Here is a 21,156-nt window from a genome sequence, read left to right as displayed (position 1 = left end):
TTATTGACCACTACCCCTACGAGTATATATAACCTAAATAATTATGATGATGAAGATGATGATTATGATTATCGTCATCATCAACCACTAGTTGCATTTCATGAACGTTATTTTTTTTTTGCAAACCTAAAAAAAACCATCGCTTCTATTTTCACTACCACTTCCTCCATAATCAAAAGAAAAATACAAGGTATTTGAACGCAAGCTTTTTGTTGTTAGCATGCATGCATGCATTCATGTATGGAAAATTTAAAAAAAAAAAAAAAAATTATCGAATCCTCAGATTTTTTTTTTCCTCAATGTTGGCATGGTTTGTCTGTTGTTGGTGTGTTTGTGAATGTTTGCATGCGTGTTTGTGCTGTATTCGATTGATCCAATATACATCAATTATTTATCATCATCAAATTATTGAACAACGATCCAAATAATCAGATTATCAACCAACGAAAAGTAAAGAAGTAAAAGCAAGAGAAAAAAAAATCGAATGCAACTTTATCCATTTTTTTTTCTTTCTCTCTCTCTATTTGTAATGTGATTCCATGATTATAATCATTATATTGGATTGGATAAAGATGTTTGTGTGTGTGTGTTTGTGATCCAAATGCTAGATTGTGTATTTGATTTTTAACCATAATAATAATAACTTTTAATTTCGCTCATTATATCAATAATATTGTGACTTTCTCTTTTGTTTTTTTTTTTTTTTTTTTGGTTTGTGTGTTTATGTGTATGTGTATGTATGTTTTCAATCAAATATATTCGACAACCGGTAATAATCCGATATGAAAAATTGATTCAAAATCAATCATTGGTTGATTGATTGGTCTGTTTTTTTTTGATTTTGTTTTCTAATGTCAGCCATTATCATCATTATTCAAAATAATAATTATTACTGTATTGGTGGTACTGGCTGTGGTGATTGTGTGGATAATAATATGACAACGATAAAACGAATGTTAAAAATGTCCGGCGAATGGTATGTACATTTGGATCGATTATCATCACCATTGAATCATAATCAACGATGTATATATTCAATGATGAGCTAGAATAAAAAAAAAGATGACTGATCATCGTAAATGAGAATCAACAAAATATACCACAATAAACAAATGATTCTCATAGTCGGTTATCTTGTCTTAAAATCCAAGAAGATTCTAACAAACTATATATTAAAACAACAATCATTGAAAAAAACTAATAAATCTCTCGATGCTACCGAATATAAAATATAAGCTTATAAATCGTTTGCTAAAAAAGATTACTTCCATTCAACATGATCATCATCAAAATCATCAACAACAACAACGACAACAACAACAAAATAGACTAATGAATGAAAATGACATTTTTCAATATCAACAACGACCGAATGATTGGCTAAATAATATTACCGATTTGTTTGCCGGTATTTGTGGCCGCAGCAGCGGCAACAGCAGCAGCAGCAGCAGCAATGGTCAAACAAAACAAACATCATCATCCATGCAAAATATACGTCAATATTTTCAACTATTACATCGAAAGGATTTAGAATTATTGATAAAAATTATTGAAAATGAAAATATTAATAATTGTATCATTCCATGTGACATTTCTCATCATCATCATCATCATCAAATATATGAAATCATTTATTGGATGATTGAAAATATTCATAATGTTAAGTTAATGAATCAGAATGATGTTGTTAATGATTATGATCATCAAACAATAATAATACCATTACCATGGTGTCGAATGTATAATTCTCATAATAATAATAATCCTCATCATCATATTTCAAATTCAACATTATCATCTTCATTATCATCATCATCATCATCACCATCATCATCATTGTGTTTGAATCCATATCATTGGGCTGTGTTGATACCACGACCAGGTATATACAATGATTTTGGATTTTTTCAATAAATTAATTTTAATTTTTTTTTCTGCAATTTTTACCACAGATTATCAACAGTATTATGATGGTGATCAAATTACGTTCGATGATCAATTACAATTAATTGATAATGATAATAATCATGAAATTATTAATTTTGATAAACGAATTAATTCATTTGGTTGTTGTGAAACAATATCGATACTATCATCATCACCAGAATGTGGTAAGTATTAATTGATCGAACCAAACAAACACCTACTCAAAAACCCTTTTTTGTGTACCAATACTTGTTCGTTTCGATTTGAATTGAATTGAATTTCAAGTGAGTAAAGATCAAACTCATTCTTATATCGATGACTTTCAATAACTACTTAATACAAGTTAAAGAAAGAAAAAATCCGTTTTTCTTCATTTCGTTTCACAAACAACCACAAAGACTTAGTCAAAAGCCCTAGGGTTTTTTTTATTCAGTTCCTCGTCGTCGATTGGTTGGCCATGAGAGAGAAAGAGAAAGAGGATTTAAGATTTTGGTCAATTCATTTCTCTAGGGTCCAACCATTTGACCCTTAATAGTCTGTTGTTATTGTTGTTGTTTTGATTCGCTTCTATTGTTGTTTTGTATCGATTGACTTTGATTGTATCTGTCTCTGTTTTGTATTGAATGCAACAAAGCTCTACAGCTAGAAAGAAGGGACAAATAAGAAAATGAAAATTTTTTTTCCTCATTGAAACACATAGAGAAGGGTCAGAATGTATGTGTAAGAGAGAGAGAAAGAGAGGTGAGGTCAGAATTTTTCTTCTTTTTTCGTTGTTTATTCATTCGTTATATATGCAAAAATGAATGGTATAAAAATGTAGCTCGTGTTTGACTAAAGATGATGGTCAATATAGTATATTTAGTTAGTTAGTGAATAGTATCGGATAGAAAAGTACGGCGGCACATCAAAATTATCATCTCATTATCAATGGACGACGACGACGAACGATGATGATCATCATGATGGTATAGCCTTTTTGAAATGATGATCAACTTGTTCTTTTTTGTCGATCTTTCGACGAATTTTGTTTTTTTATTCTGATCGTGTCTTAAAGTCTTGATGATGATGATGGTGAAAAAAATTGTATTTTTTTTTTGTTTTCTTGTTTCGACGGTCGTGATCGTCGTCGTTGTCTTCGAAACCTTAACATAATCGACAATCGAACGAACGAACAACCAACACCACCTCTTAAAAGAATATATAGCTATAGCCTTATCATTATCTTTTTTTTCTGGTCGGTCGGTTACTGTCTAAAGCTAACCGATGGTGTGTGCAACTGAATTTTTTTTTTATTTTTCATTCATAAAGATGCCGAAATAATGATAATTTTGGATGAAATTTTTTTTTTTTAGGATCGTCGTCGTTACTTCTGTTTATGTTATATATAGACACACACACACACATACACATCAATGTCTGAACGAACTGAGATAACAACTATACACTAATCATCTTTGACGATGATGATGATGAGAACAATCTTTTAAAAGGAAAGAAATTGAAAGGAATTGAATTCAAATTTTTTTTTTTTTGATCAATCGATGATGATAATAACATCGTGATTTAAAAAAAATCAGAATAGATAATGGGCGTATTAATGGTATATATGTATTGTGCGTGGGTGATTTTTTTTCATAATCATCGTCGTCGTCGTTTGTTATTGTTGTTATTGTCCATGTTGTGGCGCCAGTGATGATAAACTTATAGACCAGACTATTTTTTGTTGTTATCATTATCGATCGAATGATGATGATGGCTATTATCATCATTATTATTATTATTATTATGGTTAAGGTCTTTGGCCCATGACGTGTGGCCATTTGTTTGTTGTATTTTTTTTTTTGTCCAGACGCCAGGTGTGTATTTGTATATATTGAATGTCAATAGTCGCGCCATGTCATTTTGTTTTTTTTGTGTTGTTACCACCATATGTTTTGTGTTGGTTGATCGTCTGAAATTGTATAGTTTGTAGTTGTGTTGGATTGATGATGATGATCGGTTGGATGAATGTGGTTGGATGTCATTGTTGTTGGTGATTATTTGCTGTATATGTGTTTGTGTCCGGTGTGTGTGTTGTTGTTGTTGACCAAACGATGATCTCTAATCATTTGTCATCATATTCTCGTCCAGTGTAGAACATTTGGATTTGTTTTTTCATTCTCTTCAGACTTTTTTAAACACACACACTCGCATTGAATGATTCTGTTTGTTGTTTTTTTCCCGATGAAACATAAATTCTGTTCAATCGATAATGATGATGATTGATAAATTATTTGATTCATTTCGATCATTTAAATCGATAATGACAGGTTTGATTTATAAATTTCTATTTATTAATTTTGATTATTTATATCTTTTTTTTAAATTTCAGATTTATCATTAAATAATCCACAACGACAACGAACGAAAAAATGGGCTCGTATTTCGTATTGGGAATTTAAGGAAAGAAAAATAACTGATATTAATGCTCGAAATTCGATTGTTTTTATTGGCTACAATACTACGACAGCCGATAACGATGAATCAATGGAATCAATTTCATTATCATCGTTATTATCATCAACAATAACAAACAATAATAATAATGAAGAACAACAAATAAAACAAGAACGACGAATGAATCATACACGAATGAGAATTGGCAATGGTATTGCATTATTTCATGATTCACAACAAAATGTGTGGATATATAATCGTTCAAAAACATGTTCAATATTTATTGAATCACCATTATATTCCAAATCATCATCAAAATCAAAAATGATGAATGTGGTCAAAGTATTACCTGGCCATTCAATTAAAGCATATGATTATCAATTATCACAACAGATTCAACATTATCGGTCATCGTCATTACAAACAACCAGAAAAGATATCGATAGTTTTCGTTTCAGTTTTGTTAAAGGTTTTGGAGTTAATTATAAATTAAACGACATAACCAATTGTCCTTGTTGGATGGAAGTAATACTTTTTCTTTAGCAAACAACCACCTTCCCATTCCCTTCATGTCATACTTGTATTATATAATAATGTTAACATACGTTTTTTTATCTTTTTTTTCCATTAGTTCCTAAACTAAGTCATTATTTTCATTTGTTTTTTTTTAAATTTCTTGTTCACTCATTCATACACTCACTTCAACATCCATCCCAACACACACCTAATTTACATGCTAGTCGTTTTGTACAACGAAAAAAAAAATGATATTCATTGACTTGTCATACTAAACAAACAAACACATACACACACACACCCTCCCATCATTCATAAATATTTATATATCATTACATACACACCTACATTTATTATCATTATCATTAAAAAAAACTTGCACGGATTTGGAATTTTGCAATTATTGTTTCTGTGATTTATTGATTTTCTTTTTTTTTCATATTTTTCATATATATAAAGAAATAAAGAATCACACATACATACATACATGAAGAATAAAAAAAATGTCGTTTTGTTTCATTGAAAATTTTTTTTTTTTACCATGAAATAAAAAACATTCATTTATTTACAAACATTAATGATGATGTGTAAATCAATCAAAAATTCTGTACTTCTTTTCAATCCTCTCATCAAACACCACACACACACACACACATATACATTACAGTGAACACATCATGGTTGATATTTTTCATATGTTTTTTTTTCGCCATTAATATTTATATAATAATTATTAATAAATAAGAATTTGATTTTATTTTCGCTTTGGAAAGTGGAGAAAATGATTAGTGATTTATTATTCAATGAATCACACCCACCCACCTCCAGCATTTATCCTTTTCTATTTTTAATTCGATCAATCTTTTCGGATATTGCGCGAAAATTTTCCGATAATTTTTCCATGTCCGCAAGATTATGTCGTTGATATTCGTTTGTCCAACATTGTATGTTCTGTATGAATTTCGTACAATTTGTTTGTATGATTCGTTCGAATCGATCACACATTCTTGGTATATGATCATGATCTCTATTCAACATTGGTGGCCGTATCGCCGTCAATGTACCATCTAATGGTGAACGATTAGTTTTTCTCACCATTTGTCTTGTTTTTGTTGGCCATGGTGTTGCTTTTCGATTCATATGAATTTCATATGAAATTAATGTTGTCTGCGATGGTTGTTGTGATGGTGGTTGTGGTTGTAATTGTTTTTGTTGATCATTGAATATTTCCGTTTTACTTTTAAAATGAATACGTGATTTATTCATTTTTTCATCCATATTATCCATCAAATAAACAATATTGAATGAAGATGATTGTTTTCTTTTTCTCAACACTTTTGGATCCAACCAATAAAAACAAAACAAAAGAAAAAATTAATTTTTTTTTCAAAAATCCAAATCTCTATTCAATTTGGATTTAAATTGAAATTTTTTTGTTTTTTTTTTAATGAAATTTTCTCAAAATTCAATTAATTCTCAACATTTTCTTTTATGATTATATATGGATCATTAATTTTTGATAAAAATATATAATTATTTCGTTTTCTAATTATATAAAAAAAAATTCAATCAATTAATTAATTAGATAAATTACAAATATATAGGAACATCACACACACCGAAACACTATGTCCAAGATACAAAATGTTCGTTTGTTTGTGTGATTATAATAGTGTATCAATCAATCAATCAATCAATAACGATAACATTAATAAAATTGATTGTGAAAAAGTGTGTGTGTGTGTATATGTGTAAAAGGGTTGATTATATAATATTTATAATGTATGTAGAGAGAGGGAGAGATGTATAAAAAAATGAAAAACTCAGTGTCACATAAACAAATAGATGATGATAATAATAAGATTGGTTGATGATCGATATGGACATTTTTTTTTGTTCATTGTTGAATTTCTTCATTTGTGCATGGTTTTTGACAATAATAATAATAATAATGATGATGATGATGATGTATAAATATGAATGAAAATGGATTTGTTCCATAAATCAAAACTGAATGTTCCATCATTATTAGTATTGTTATTATTATCATTCATTTATGATTTATGATAAGACATTAGCCACGTAAGTCCTTCATGTAGACCATCACCGGTTAATGCACATGCTGGCTGTACATACCAATTTCGTTGTTTTGTCATTGTTAATCCAAGTTTATCCTGTATTTCAGCCGGTTTCATAGCTTAATATTATATTATATATAAAAGTTGAATCAAATTTTAAATTAATTTTTTTTTAAATTATCATCATTTACAATGCATACCATCTTTAAGATCTTGTTTATTTGCAAATACCAATATAATAACATCACGCATTTCACGATCATTTACAATTTTATGTAATTCATGTCTTGCTTCATCAATACGATCTCTATCGGTTGAATCGACAACAAATATTAATCCTTGTGTACCGGTATAATAGTGTCGCCATAATGGACGTATCTTGTCTTGACCACCAACATCCTGAAACAAAAAAAAAAAAAACAAAATGAATGGTTTCAAATTACACAAACACACATGGTGAACAAAAACACATACCCAAACACTAAAACGAACATTTTTATATGTAACCGTTTCGACATTGAATCCAACCGTAGGTATTGTCGTTACAGTTTGACCAGATTTTAATTTATATAATATAGCTAAATGTGAAAGGGGTTAGGATACAAAAAAAAAATTTAAATTAAAAATCAATTCACATCTATATCATTCAGCAAAAAAAAACAACTTACTTGTTTTACCTGATGCATCTAAACCGAGCATCAATATACGAATCTCTTTTGAGCCAAAAATTTTTGATAAAAATTTTCCCATTGTTTATCAAATTATAATATAATAATAATAATAATAACTAAATGTAGTTGTCGACAACAACAACAACAACACTAATAATAATAAAAATTCAATCAATGAAAAAAAAATGGAATGTTGTATAATCGAATAGAATGATGTTTTAAATTCGAATTCTTTACTGTTGTTCGAATTATTATTGTTGATGTTTGAATAGAAAACAAAAACAGAAACTTTGACCACAAACGGTGTGACACCCACACACACACACATGAGTGATACGTTGGTTTGTTTTTTAAGATTTATTTATTGTTTCTTTTATCTTTTAACATTTTACTATTTGATGATGATAAAACAAGCTTTTAATGATGATGATGATGGAAAATATAAACAAACAAACAAACAAACGAACAAACGAAGACCACCACCTTTTTAATTTCAGGTCAGATAAATGTCAAAATAGACATTACATTCATTATGGATCAATTTTTATCATACACACACACACACACATGTATCTAATATGGGCATAATCATCATTATCATTTTTGAGATTTATTACAATGATGATAAAGGTGATGAAGAAGATGATGATGATGATGAAAAACAGACAAATTAATAAAATTCACAACAATAATAGCAGCAGCAGCAGGAGAAAAAAAAAACTAATCGGCGGGTGTGTTGTTGGTGTGTGTGTGTGTGTGTAACCGTTGAATTAAATTGAATGAAAAATAAACACCTAAAAAAAAGTTGTAAAGCAACAACAACAACAGAACGAACGATAACAGCATCAAACAACCAACATACAATACACACACACACACACACACGCCTCACTTTTTTTTTGATAAAAAAAAACATTCCGGTTAACTAATCACCAGAACGATAGATGGCGACTGTAGTTTCGATAGATTATTATATTTTGATTTTTTAATTTTTATATTTCACATTTTTTTATGATGATTTTTTTTATGATTTATTTCATTTTTTCTTTTTTCTATTGCAATATACTTGAATTTATTTATTATTAATCAATCACTATCAGATTATCATCATCATCATCATCATCATCGATGAAAAGTGTTTTTTTTTCTCTACAAATCAATTAGAAAACAAAATAACAGAAAAAAAATCTAACATAAAATAAACATAAAACATCCGTCGATACACACACATACACACACACACAAAACATTGACAATGACATATTTGACGTCATTCGTTAGCATCCCTCTCTCTCTCTCTTTCTCTTTCTCTTTCCATTTTTATTTTTATTTTTTTATTTTAATACTACAACAACCATTCAATTTGATTCGATTATTATCGATGATGATGATGATGATGAATAATCGATTCTCATCGTCATCATTGTACTTGACGTATAGAAATTGAATCACAAAATAATAATCATCATTATAATAATAATAAAAAAAATGGGAAACAAAAAAAAATGACGACAAACATCCAACTGTTGAGATCCACTTGAAAGGACACACACATATACAAAAGTAGATTTTTATTCTTCAAAATGTATCCAAAATAGAAAAGAAAACCATGACAATTATGGATTACGTCAAATATAATAATTTTATTAAATCGAATACAGTATTATTTTTGGATCAAAATTTTTCATTTTTTTTAAGGAAAGAAAAATCTGCATCCAGAAAAAAAACGAAGGCGTAATATTCATTAAAAACACCTTGAAAGTTTTTGTTTTAGCTTTTAAAACTGAATGAATGAATGAATGAACGAATTGAATGAATATGAAGGAGGAAGCAAGTAAATGGAATTTTTTTTCTTTTGAATTCAATATAATTGAATGAATGACGAAAATGATCGTCATCAATTGATGATGATGATGATAATGATGATAATGGTCACCATCATGATGGTCATCACGTTTTTTTTCTACTTATTTCTACTTCTTTTTCTTTAATTTGAGAATCATTATTTTTTATAAATTTGGCTATTTAGCAATTTAATTTCTATTTCTATATATATTTTATTGTGGCCAGGATTTCACCATTATCACCAACTATAGCCGAATTTTTTTTTCGATTTTTTTTTTGAATAACTAATGTTTCATTAAATTCTGATGATTCGTTTACTTCCTCTGGAAATTGTTTATCAACAAGAATATTTGAGAATATTCCATTGAATACCGGAATTTGGATAGATAATTTTTTTACGCTCGATTCATTTCAAATCCGATAATTAATCATCATAATAATAATATATAATTGAAATGAAATCAGTAATTTTTTCTTATTTTTTTTGCCCGTCAAACTTTATTAAAATTGACGGATGAGCATCGTTTTTGTATAAATTTCATCATTGATCGATCGATCGATCTATCTATGTATATATGACGTTAGAAAAAAAAGGAACCAACAACAACAACAACAACAACAACGACGACGACGACGACAACAATAAAGAGGAGTAGGGAATATCGCTCAGTATCGATTTTTTTTTTCTTTCTCCAACATTGTCCCTATAGTCAGATGTGTGTGTATGTGTTTGTACAACGAACAACGACCTAAAAGGGTGTCGGCGGTTCCAGAACTTGAAATCATAAATGAATAAAAAAAAATGTCATCACAGTACAGGTGTTGTGTGTGTGGTAATGGTATGTTTGATCCATGACAAAAAAAAAATACGAAAAGAATTGAGTGGGAAAGAAGAAAAAAAATATTTTTTTTTTCGTGTTCCTATATATATATTCTTAACATGAATAATCTAATTCTATAGGATAGGATCACATCATCATCATCATCACCAATGAGAATCCAATGATGATGATGATGTTTTTCAAAACTGGCTATATATAAAATATATCAAAAATCAAAATTCAGTGATAGCAGTGTAAAAAAAAGTAGTAGCATCCATTAGCATTTATTGATATATATATATATATGTGTATATGAAGAATTAAATCATGTATATATATCTTAATAATATATATATATACACACAATAAAATTTTCCAATGCTAGTAGCATATTTTTGATATATAGAATCATAGATGCTTCCACTAGCAATAATAGCTAGTATTTGCAACACTAGCATAACATATACATACATACATATGACATCAAATCCTCATCATTTACATTTTAACAAATTTTTTTTTTTGTTCATTTGTTACAATTCCATTTTCATTCAGATTCATCAACATCATCATCATCATCATCATCATCATCGACAACAACAACAACAATATTGACAACTAACAACAACAATCAAGAAAAAAATAAAACAACAACAACAAGGACCACCAAAGATATTTATTCCTTATACACTCATCCTCCATTCTTGGATGATGATGATGAGCCAAGAAGATTTTCATTCACACACACACACACATGAATTCTCAATTCGTTTTTGAAGAAGAAAATTTTCTTAATTTTTTCATTATAAAATCAAAGTAAAAGAAAATTTCCAGTTGCATCGTATCATTTCTTGTGTGTTTGTTGTGAATATACGCTGTTTTTTTTTCTTCATTTTTGTTGTTGTTGTTGTTATTTGTTATTTTTATTGATGTGAAATCATGCGAATTTTTTTTTTCATTTCATTTCATTTCAACAACATTATCTTCCATCTCTATAATTCATTATTGTTTTGTTTTTATGAAAAAAAAAATAAATTTTTTCAAATTGAATAAATAAATAAAAGTATTATTAACGTCAACAACAAAAACAAGTGAACCGTAAATCATAATCTTAAGAATTTGGATTCGAAAAAAAAATTCTAGTCATTGACATTGTGGCTGTGTATTTTTTTTGTGTGTGTGTGTGTGTTTCAAACAGAATTTTATACCAGATCCTTTCATCTTTGTCTAATCCTTGTTTCAATTCTTCTACATTTTTTTTGTAGTCATTATTCATTGTCTGTGTTTGTTTGTTTGTTTTTTGTTTTTTTTTTGTTTATCATGTGTTGTTTACGATACTCAACAACTCAAAAACTTGAATATATTATTCATTGTGTGTTTGAAAAACCGGAAAAAAGTCTTTTTCTCAGAAAAAAAACTTCCTTCATGAATTCTGTTGTATAATACCAAAAAAAAAAAAAAAAAATTTGGCATAATATACCCATTGGATTTTTGTTTGTCTCTATTATGTATTTTGGGGTTCATTTTTTCGTAAGTTTTTCTATTGCTACTACTTGTGTTTGGTGATGAAAAGAAAAAAATAATTGAAATATAAAAAACTAGGATTTTTTCCAGTGAAAAAAGGAAGATTTTTATTTTCTAGAAATGAATTTTTTTTTCCTTTCTCTCTATTTACGATCAATGATTAATTGAGTGATTATTCTATTGCTTTTCAATCGTATCAAATTATTTGAATCTGGACCACTCTTTGTGTTTCTGTTCGTTTGTTTGTTTGTTTGTTTTGGTGTTGTTGATCAAATGAATCGATCCAACAGTAACAAAAACTAACTTGAATTAAATTCCATTCACATAGATATTAACACCCAAACACGCACGCACAATTCAATGATGATTCGAATTTGATGTTTTTTTTTATTCTTCTTTAGAACAAAAAATAAACAATTGGAACCAATGAGGAAAAAAAACCATTCCAAACAATTTTAATCGGTGGACCGGATGTTTTGGTTTTTTTTTTGTTATTGTTTGTATTCTTTTTTTTCAATTTTGGTTGAATAGATCTGATTGAATGATTGATTGCTCAAAAATCATCATCACCAGAATAATTATTGTATGTACTGATGACTACTCCCACACACACACACACACACACACACACACACACACACACACACACACACACACACACACACCACACACACACACACACACACACACACACACACACACACACACACACACACACACACATATTACAACAAATTCATCATTATCATAATCATTCTGTTTATCTTTGTCTATTCTTTTATGTAGTCTGCTCTTTTTTGAATGAATTGACAAAAAAAAAAATATTCTAGTTAAATCATCGAACAATGAATGCTCCACCACTATTTCCCACCATTATTATTAGATTATTATCATTTTTTTTCTTGTTGTTAATTTTAATTAATATCCGGTTATATATGTCATCCGGTTAAAAAAAACAAAACAAAAAAAAATCTTGATTAAATTCACAATAAAAAAAGAGAAATACACACACCCCACACACAAATATAAGAAACTGGTGGGCGTATGTGTGTGTGTGTGTGTGTATGTGTTGATTGTTTGGTTTGTTTGTATTATTCTTGTTGTAATTTGTTTTATTTCCGAATTCTGGTATTTTCTTTTCGTATTATTGTGGTTTTTTCTCTTTTTTTTTTTTTGCTTTTGTGATGGTAGTTTGTCTTTTATTCATCATTTGAAACAAACAAACAAACAAAAAAATAGTTTTTGTTTCGATTACTTGAATTGATTCGTTATGTTTATATGGTTGTTTTGTTTATTGTAGAGAAAAAAAATGTGTTGGTTTGTTATTGTGTATGTGATTTTTTTTGTTGTGTTTATAACGGTAAATACACACACACACACACACACATAATCTAAACACATGATGATTTGAAAAGTAACAAAATGATTGAAAGAAAAATACTACCGGATTCTCGAAAAATCGACAAGAAAAAAAAAATACCGAGAAAATGTTTCAGATGCAGACACAATATAACCGAAAACCAAATAATAACATTGGAATATAAAAATATTGGTGAAAGCCATCGAAGAAAAAAGAAAAACATTCGATTTTTTTTCTGAATCTATATAAACCTTGTGTGTGTAAATGTGTGTGTTCATCCGGTCGATCGTAGTTGAAATAGCAGAATCGAATGTTTTTTTAAATTTGAGCAAAAAAATCAATTTTTTTTTATTTTATTGAATTTTTTTTTGTCATCGCTTCAATTTTTTTTTATATTCAGCTTTATTTTTTTTTGAATATAATATTCTATACTGAAACACACCTTGACTACCTGCATATTTATCTGCCAAAATACAAAAATCTCTCTTTTCTTTTTCTCTCTCAAAAAAAACATTAATAATAGATTTCCATAACATGGAACGAATTTGTTTATGTTAAAGCAACAACAACAACATCAGTAGTAGCTTATAGCTTCTATTTTTGGTATAACACAAACGATAACCAAAAAAAAAAAAAAAATTGAATTGAATGGATCAGATTCTCTATGTCAATTTGTATGTATATGGCTCATTCTAATAGCTTGTGTGTGTGTATATAGAATCGAATGAATTATTCTTTCTCTCGATGTGTATGTGTGTGTGTAGAAGACAGCCTTGTATATATATAATGTTGATAAACCTGAATTCTTTCTGGAACTTTTGAATTACCATTATATTCCCTTGTGTGTGTGTGAGAGAGAGAGAGAGAGAGAGGGGGGAATGGGGGTGTGGAAAAAACCAAAATTCTTCTCTTTTTTTCGAGATTCTATATATATACTATATTTTCATTCTTAGTGCTAGGACTTGATGATGATGCTATTTAGTTCTTCAACCCTTATATTATTATTATTATTATTATATCTTGATTATGTATCATTTTTTTCTATTTGTTTTTGTTTTTGTTTTTTTTCTTGTCAAAACACACACACACAAAAACAAATTTCGCAATTCTTACATTATTCAAATTTGGTATTTTTTTTTCTCTCTCTCTCTTTCCTCAAGATAATAATTTGAATTAAAGCAAGCAAAACAATGGAAAAGAAAGAAAAAAAATGTACCGAAACCGGAGAAATGAATTTATAGTATAGTGTCATTAAGAACGAAAAGAGAATTTGATTCAACTTGTTTGTCAAACAAAAAAAAATTTTTTTTTTTTTTGTTGAAATTGGAGAAATGAGAACAAAAAAAAAAGTTTTCTCATTTTTTTTTTGTTTATTATTTTCTGGTTTAGTTCCATTGATCATCATCATCGTGATGATGATGATGATGATGATCCTGTCAACAACTACTGTCTTTGTATATATGTGAATAAATTTTGAAATGGAAAAACAAACAAAAACTCTTTCGATTCTGTGTGTGTGTGTGTGTTTGTTTGTGCATTTTCTATATATACCAAATATACATCTATCTATATATATATATATATATGTAAAATGTCTATGATATGATAGTGAGTATTTTTTTTTCTGGTCATGGAATTTATTTTCATGAAACCTGAAACACACACACACACACATACATAGAAAATATAACAAATGCAAATACTTGACACTATTTGATACAGACACACACACACAGAGAATGATTTAGTTTGACAATTATTATTTGTTTATTTGTAAGTTTTTTTTTTGTTTTGTTTATTTGTTCCATTGTTGATTTGTAATAGAATATGTGATTCTGTATTCTGTAGTCTGTGTGTGTGTGTGTATATGTCGTCATGGAACTTTGAATTCTATTTTTACTCGAATTTCACTTTTTGTTTGTTTTTTTTTCACTATTGTTCCAATAACAATAACAATCTTTTTCTTTAGTTTTTTTTTTGTCTTCTTGATAAAGTTTCAATTTTAATGTTGTGTGTGTATGTAAAAGTCACCGTTTTTTTCAATTTGATTTACTTTTTAATGATAATGATTTTGAAACTTTTTTTTCTGTTGGAATAACTCAGTGTGTGTGTGTGTGTGTGTGTGTGAATGTGTTTGAATTTCTCAAAATTTCTGATGATCAATAATTTTTTTTGTTCTCATTTTCCTATTTAGATTTCCTGTTTACTGGCCATAATCCAATAATGATGATGATGATTATCATCATCATCATCCGGATAGAGAGAAAGAGAATAAAAGAAAACAATCGATAATCAAAAGCCATAAATCAATCAATCGAATTGAATTGAATTGAATTGAATTGAAATGAATTCGATCAATCAATCAATCAATTGCAAACGGAATTCATTGACAAGAACAGAAACATCGGATTGAACTTTAAATTTTTTTTTTATCATCACCATCATCTGGATTTTTTTTTTTGTTTAATTTGTAAAGAAATATTTTCATTCATTTGATGTGAGGTGTTGTTGTTCCTGGTGAACACACACACACACACACACAGATTGATTTTTGTTGTTGTTGTTGTTGAATTTTTTTTTTGTTGTGTCCATAGTTTGTTTTTTGTGTAAATAAACAACAAAAATTTTTTTTTTCGCAAACATCAACAAAAATGGCCGACCTTGAAGCAGTATTAGCCGATGTTAGCTATCTAATGGCTATGGAAAAATCTAAATCAACACCTGCAGCACGAGCTTCAAAGAAAATCATCCTGCCCGATCCAAGGTATGTTATTTTCATGTCTAGATTGAATCGATTAGAAAAAAAAAATTTTAAATTCTTTTTAATTTGTTTTTTCAATGTTTTCAAATAATTCTCCATTCATTCATTCATTCATGTACAGTGTACGAAGTGTAATGCATAAATATCTAGAAAAGATTGGTGAAGTTACATTTGACAAAATATTTACACAAAGACTCGGTATGAATTGGAAATTTATTTTTATTTTTATTTTTTTTTTGTGCAAAATTTGAAATTTTCATTCATTTGTTCATTATATAGGCTTCTTGACATTTCGAGATTTTTGTGAAAACATTTGTGATGAATCGGTGCCACAATTGAAATTTTATGAAGAGGTAAGTACCACCATTAAGTTGTTTTTTTTTAATTTTGAACAATTTTTAATTTTCATTTTCAAAAATCAAAATCAAAATAATAACAACAACAACAACAACAATAATGAAGATAAAACGTTATGAAAAATTGGAAACAGTTGAAGAAAGACGACAAGCAGCAAGAGAAATATATGATAATTTTATTATGAAAGAATTGTTGTCCCATACACATGTATGTATTATGTTTGTTTGATTGAAATTGTTTTTTTTTTCATTACATTTTTTTTTTGGTCCACACAATAGAATTATTCAAAAGAATCCGTAAATCATGTACAAAAATATTTAATGCGTAATGAAGTACCTGTTACATTGTTTCAACCATATATTGATGAAATTTATAATCATTTACGTGGTGATATATTTCGAAAATATATTGAAAGGTTGGTGACCACTTACTAGCATCATCATCATCATGTTGATTAATGTTTTTTTTTTATTGTTTTATGCATTTTATAGTGAAAAATATACAAGATTTTGTCAATGGAAAAATTTAGAACTCAATATACAATTAACAATGAATGATTTCAGTGTACATCGTATTATTGGCCGTGGTGGTTTTGGTGAAGTATATGGTTGCCGTAAAGCCGATACTGGTAAAATGTATGCAATGAAATGTTTGGATAAAAAACGTATAAAAATGAAACAAGGTGAAACATTAGCATTAAATGAAAGAGTTATGTTATCATTAGTCAGTACTGGGGTATGTATTTCTCTTTTTTTTTGTCAAATCAAACAAAATTATAATTTATAATTTAATTATAAATCAAATCAAATAATAGGAAGATTGTCCATTCATTGTATGTATGACATATGCATTTCAAACACCGGATAAATTATGTTTCATATTGGATCTAATGAATGGTGGTGATCTACATTATCATCTATCACAACATGGTGTATTCACTGAACAAGAGATGCGTTTCTATGCATCCGAAGTGATATTAGGACTTGAACATATGCATCGTCGTTTTGTTGTTTATCGTGATCTAAAGGTATAGAAACTTTTTTTTTCTTTTTTTTTGGTTGGGAAATTTTTCAACATTTTAACTATTTTTTTTTTGTTTAAAAAAAAGCCGGCTAATATATTGTTGGATGAACATGGCCATGTTCGTATATCTGATCTCGGTTTAGCTTGTGATTTTTCCAAAAAAAAGCCCCATGCATCTGTGTATGTATATATTATAAAACTAATCGATCCGATCAGATCAATTAGATTTGTTTATAAATCATTAAAATTTTAATTAATTTTTTAATTACTTTTCCTTTACGTTTATATTTACAATCAATCTGGTATTAACTTGAAACCAAACAAACAAACATATAATAGTGGTACACATGGTTACATGGCACCAGAAGTATTATCCAAAGGAACTGCCTATGATTCAAGTGCTGATTGGTTTTCACTTGGCTGTATGCTTTATAAACTTTTAAAAGGGTAAATCCATGTATTTGAATTTCTGATGGAATTATTTTTATCTTTTATCTTTTTTTTTTTGCCTATAGCCATAGTCCATTTAGACAACATAAAACCAAAGATAAACATGAAATTGATCGTATGACACTTACAATGGTATATGTCAAATATTTGATTATTGATTTGGATTAATATTTTTTTTTTTGTTATTGATCAATTAGAATGTCGAATTACCGGATTCATTTTCAAATGAATTACGTAACCTATTAGAAGGTCTATTACATCGTGATGTAGATAAACGTCTTGGTTGTCGTGGAAATGGGTAAATTGGAAATTATTTATTTTCGTTTTCTATTTGTTTTATGATTTCATTTTCATTGTAGAGCTGATGAAGTAAAAGAGCATCCATTTTTCAAAGGAATTGATTGGCAATTAGTTTATCTACAAAAATATCCACCAACATTGATACCACCACGTGGTGAAGTGAATGCAGCCGATGCATTCGATATTGGTTCATTCGATGAAGAGGATACAAAAGGAATTAAATTAACGGATTCCGATCAAGAGCTATATAAACATTTTCCCGTTGTTATTAGTGATCGTTGGCAACAGGAAATTTCTGAAACAGTATTCGATGCAATCAATGCAGAAACGGATAAAATTGAGATGAAAAAACGTGCAAAATTGAAGAATAAATTTGAAGATAATGAAAAAGAATCTGATTGCATTCTACATGGTTATATTAAAAAATTGGGTGGACCATTTTCAACCGCTTGGCAAACACGATATGCAAAATTGTATCCAAATCGTTTGGAATTACATTCAGATAATAATAGTAGTCGTCCGGAGGTTTGTTTTTTCTTCTTTTTTTTCAACAAAAAAAACCATGGTCAACGTTTTTTTTTTTATTTTCAAAATAGCTAATATTCATGGATCAAATTGAAGCCATTTGTTCAGATTATGTTCAAGTGAAAGGCGAACAATCGATAGTATTGAAAATGAAACCAACGGAATCACGTATTGTTCTCACTAATCCAGTAATGAATAATTCATTCCATTTTTTAAAAAAAAATTACATAATTTAATGAAATTCATTTTTTTTCTTGTTTTGTTTTTTTTTCTTTTCATTAGGATGATATTGGCCTAAGAGAATGGTTACAATCATTAAAATCAACATATAAAGATTCATTAGAAATGTTAAGTAATATAGCGAAAAAAGCAACAAAAATCTATGGTACAACCGAGAATAGTAGCCGCTTACAGCAACAACAACAACAACCACATAGTGGATCAATGATTACATTGTTAACACAATCAACAACATCAACAACAACAACAACAACTACAATGACGAATAATCATAGTCAACAACATCATATAAATAGTACTGTATCGGATCATTCAATAATGAATAATGAATCGATTTCCGGTTCAAATAATGTCCATCATTCACAAAATTTACAACAAAATCAACATTGTCATCAGCAACAGCAGCCACATCATCATCATCATCATTATCATGGAAGTATTGGTTCATCAGCAGTAATCACTAATATTACATCGAATAATCATCAAAATCAACATACCAATAGTTTGGCAACAAGTAGCCAGAGTGATCATTCGACAACTACAACTACCGCAGCTTCGTTTTCCATTTTCGATTCGAATAATACTCAAACAACAACAACAACAACAGCAAGTTCGACAGCAACAACATTATCAATCGGTTTAAATAATCAGAATGTTTACAATCAACAGCAACAAGAACTGAATCAGAAATCACCATCATCATCAAATATTGAACAAACATCATCAATAACGGCAACGACAATATCACAACAGCAAAATTCTCCTCATTCGAATCCTCCACCTCCACAACTACCACCTTCTTCATCTACACAAATCGATTAATCTTTTTGGTTTTCAAAGAATCTTAATTTATATTAATATTAATCTATATTAATTTGTCTATCTAATCTAAATCCAAATCCAAAAAAAAAAATCAAACTCAGAGACACACCAGCCCAGTTATATTATACATATCGTGGTGAAGGATCGATGATGATCTGTGTGGTTAAAATAATTTCGCCATTATTAGATAGATCCCCCCATACACAGCTATATTAACATTTAAATTATCATCATCATCTGAAATGACCATCACCAGTAAATTTGTATTGATCTATGATCAGAAGAATGTTTTCTTTTTCCTTGTTGTTATTATCATAATACCAAAATGAAACAAACACTGCAGACAAACAGACAGATCATCATTATACACTTATCATCATCATCGTCATCATCATCATATGGCCATTTTTTTTGTTTTCATTCAAAAAATTTACCGTAAACATTTATTCAATCCAAAAAAAAAACAAAACAACAATTTAGTGTTAAAACAATTAATGACAGAAAAAAAATCGATAAAATTGCTTAAATTCATATTTCTGATTACACGTATAGATGCACATAGTCTTTCTCATTCATTCTATTTCTATCTTGATATCTATAAATATAGATATATAATTAGGTATATATAACAAACAAACACAACCACCCACCCACCCACACTCACCATTTTTTTTCTATTATTATCATCATTATCATCATCATAATCATCATCAATGGTTAATTGTCACCAATGATATTTACTGATAAATGATTATGAATTCTTCAAAATACTCATAAAGTCCATGATGATGATGATAATGATGATTCAATCAATAAACAACAACAACAACAACAACATTGACAACGACAAAAATTGATTGAATTTTCTTCATGTATCTCTTTCTTTCTGAACAATTTGATTATTGATCTTGATCTCAATGTGATATTATTGATTATTATATGTATTTACTATTCTCCTTCTCTATATCCTCTCTTGATACTTGAAATACTGTAACACTTACAAACACACACACACACACACATACACTCATATAATACCCCCATTTTTCATCATTGTTGTTGTTGTTATTTTTGTTTTAATTGATTTTTTTTCAATTATTCTTGTTGTTGTCGATGATGGTGATGATGGGTAATGATTTGGAAATTAAATTCACATCGAAAAAAAAATCACACACATACCTCTTCCTTTTTTTATACTATTCCTAAATTCTCTTTATTATATGATTATATGATATGTATGATGTATACACACCTAACACCACCACCACCACCACCAACAGCAGCAGCAGATGATGATGATGAACCATTTTTATTGGTTTCCTATTTTTTTTTGCTTATTTCTTTTTTTTTTCTTTTGTTTTTATTTTATTTTTTTTTGTTATTGTTCTTGATATCTGTCTTCTTATTAATAATTCTTGAATTTTTTTTTCTGAAAATGAATAAATATTCTTGTCATTTAATCAAACACCGACGACGATGGTAGATGGGGTTAGTGTTGTCG

The 21,156-nt window shown here is 28.4% G+C and overlaps 3 protein-coding genes across 6 annotated transcripts; 2 read left to right on the top strand and 1 right to left on the bottom strand.

Moving 5' to 3' along the window:
• Positions 1 to 219: 219 nt before the first annotated feature.
• On the top strand, positions 220 to 5,635 carry LOC124490413 (uncharacterized). Its single transcript, XM_075730343.1, has 3 exons — positions 220 to 1,882; positions 1,953 to 2,111; positions 4,298 to 5,635. The coding sequence occupies exons 1-3, from the start codon at positions 1,213 to 1,215 to the stop codon at positions 4,903 to 4,905; spliced, it is 1,437 nt and encodes a 478-aa protein (XP_075586458.1). The 5' UTR covers positions 220 to 1,212; the 3' UTR covers positions 4,906 to 5,635.
• A 1,204-nt stretch (positions 5,636 to 6,839) lies between these two features.
• On the bottom strand, positions 6,840 to 8,463 carry Arf6 (ADP-ribosylation factor 6). The gene is made up of 4 exons (XM_047052907.2): positions 7,625 to 8,463; positions 7,431 to 7,534; positions 7,157 to 7,355; positions 6,840 to 7,075 (listed from the first exon to the last, which is right to left on the bottom strand). Exons 1-4 carry the CDS (start codon positions 7,704 to 7,706, stop codon positions 6,933 to 6,935), a joined length of 528 nt encoding a protein of 175 aa, XP_046908863.1. The 5' UTR covers positions 7,707 to 8,463; the 3' UTR covers positions 6,840 to 6,932.
• Positions 8,464 to 10,143: 1,680 nt separating this feature from the next.
• Gprk1 (G protein-coupled receptor kinase 1) lies at positions 10,144 to 20,124 on the top strand. 4 transcript variants are annotated; one of them, XM_075730630.1, is made up of 16 exons: positions 10,144 to 10,311; positions 10,849 to 11,109; positions 15,372 to 15,941; positions 16,060 to 16,136; positions 16,218 to 16,291; positions 16,401 to 16,502; positions 16,574 to 16,710; positions 16,787 to 17,030; positions 17,110 to 17,322; positions 17,404 to 17,498; positions 17,658 to 17,765; positions 17,834 to 17,900; positions 17,966 to 18,066; positions 18,128 to 18,593; positions 18,665 to 18,781; positions 18,876 to 20,124. In XM_075730630.1, the coding sequence occupies exons 3-16, from the start codon at positions 15,829 to 15,831 to the stop codon at positions 19,653 to 19,655; spliced, it is 2,694 nt and encodes an 897-aa protein (XP_075586745.1). In that variant the 5' UTR covers positions 10,144 to 10,311; positions 10,849 to 11,109; positions 15,372 to 15,828; the 3' UTR covers positions 19,656 to 20,124. The 4 variants fall into 4 exon arrangements, with proteins under 4 accessions (XP_075586745.1, XP_075586744.1, XP_075586743.1 ...); XM_075730629.1 differs by lacking the exon at positions 10,144 to 10,311 and adding an exon at positions 14,567 to 14,785 and having other exon boundaries at positions 10,793 to 11,823; XM_075730628.1 differs by lacking the exon at positions 10,144 to 10,311 and having other exon boundaries at positions 10,793 to 11,823.
• Positions 20,125 to 21,156: the final 1,032 nt, after the last annotated feature.

Source organism: Dermatophagoides farinae, chromosome 4 (genome assembly GCF_024713945.1).
Source record: "Dermatophagoides farinae isolate YC_2012a chromosome 4, ASM2471394v1, whole genome shotgun sequence".
NCBI lineage: Eukaryota > Metazoa > Arthropoda > Arachnida > Sarcoptiformes > Pyroglyphidae > Dermatophagoides > Dermatophagoides farinae.
This window is presented reverse-complemented; position numbering and strand designations above follow the sequence as displayed.

Coding starts and splice junctions, on each gene's coding strand:
- LOC124490413 (XM_075730343.1), top strand. CDS start 1,213: ATGCTACCGAATATAAAATATAAGCTTATAAATCGTTTGCTAAAAAAG. Junction 1,883..1,952: donor TGTGTTGATACCACGACCAG/GTATATACAATG, acceptor TTTTTACCACAG/ATTATCAACAGTATTATGAT. Junction 2,112..4,297: donor ATCATCATCACCAGAATGTG/GTAAGTATTAAT, acceptor TTTAAATTTCAG/ATTTATCATTAAATAATCCA.
- Arf6 (XM_047052907.2), bottom strand. CDS start 7,706: ATGGGAAAATTTTTATCAAAAATTTTTGGCTCAAAAGAGATTCGTATA. Junction 7,535..7,624: donor AGATGCATCAGGTAAAACAA/GTAAGTTGTTTT, acceptor TTTCACATTTAG/CTATATTATATAAATTAAAA. Junction 7,076..7,156: donor TAAACAAGATCTTAAAGATG/GTATGCATTGTA, acceptor TATAATATTAAG/CTATGAAACCGGCTGAAATA.
- Gprk1 (XM_075730630.1), top strand. CDS start 15,829: ATGGCCGACCTTGAAGCAGTATTAGCCGATGTTAGCTATCTAATGGCT. Junction 15,942..16,059: donor ATCATCCTGCCCGATCCAAG/GTATGTTATTTT, acceptor ATTCATGTACAG/TGTACGAAGTGTAATGCATA. Junction 18,067..18,127: donor CTTGGTTGTCGTGGAAATGG/GTAAATTGGAAA, acceptor TTTTCATTGTAG/AGCTGATGAAGTAAAAGAGC.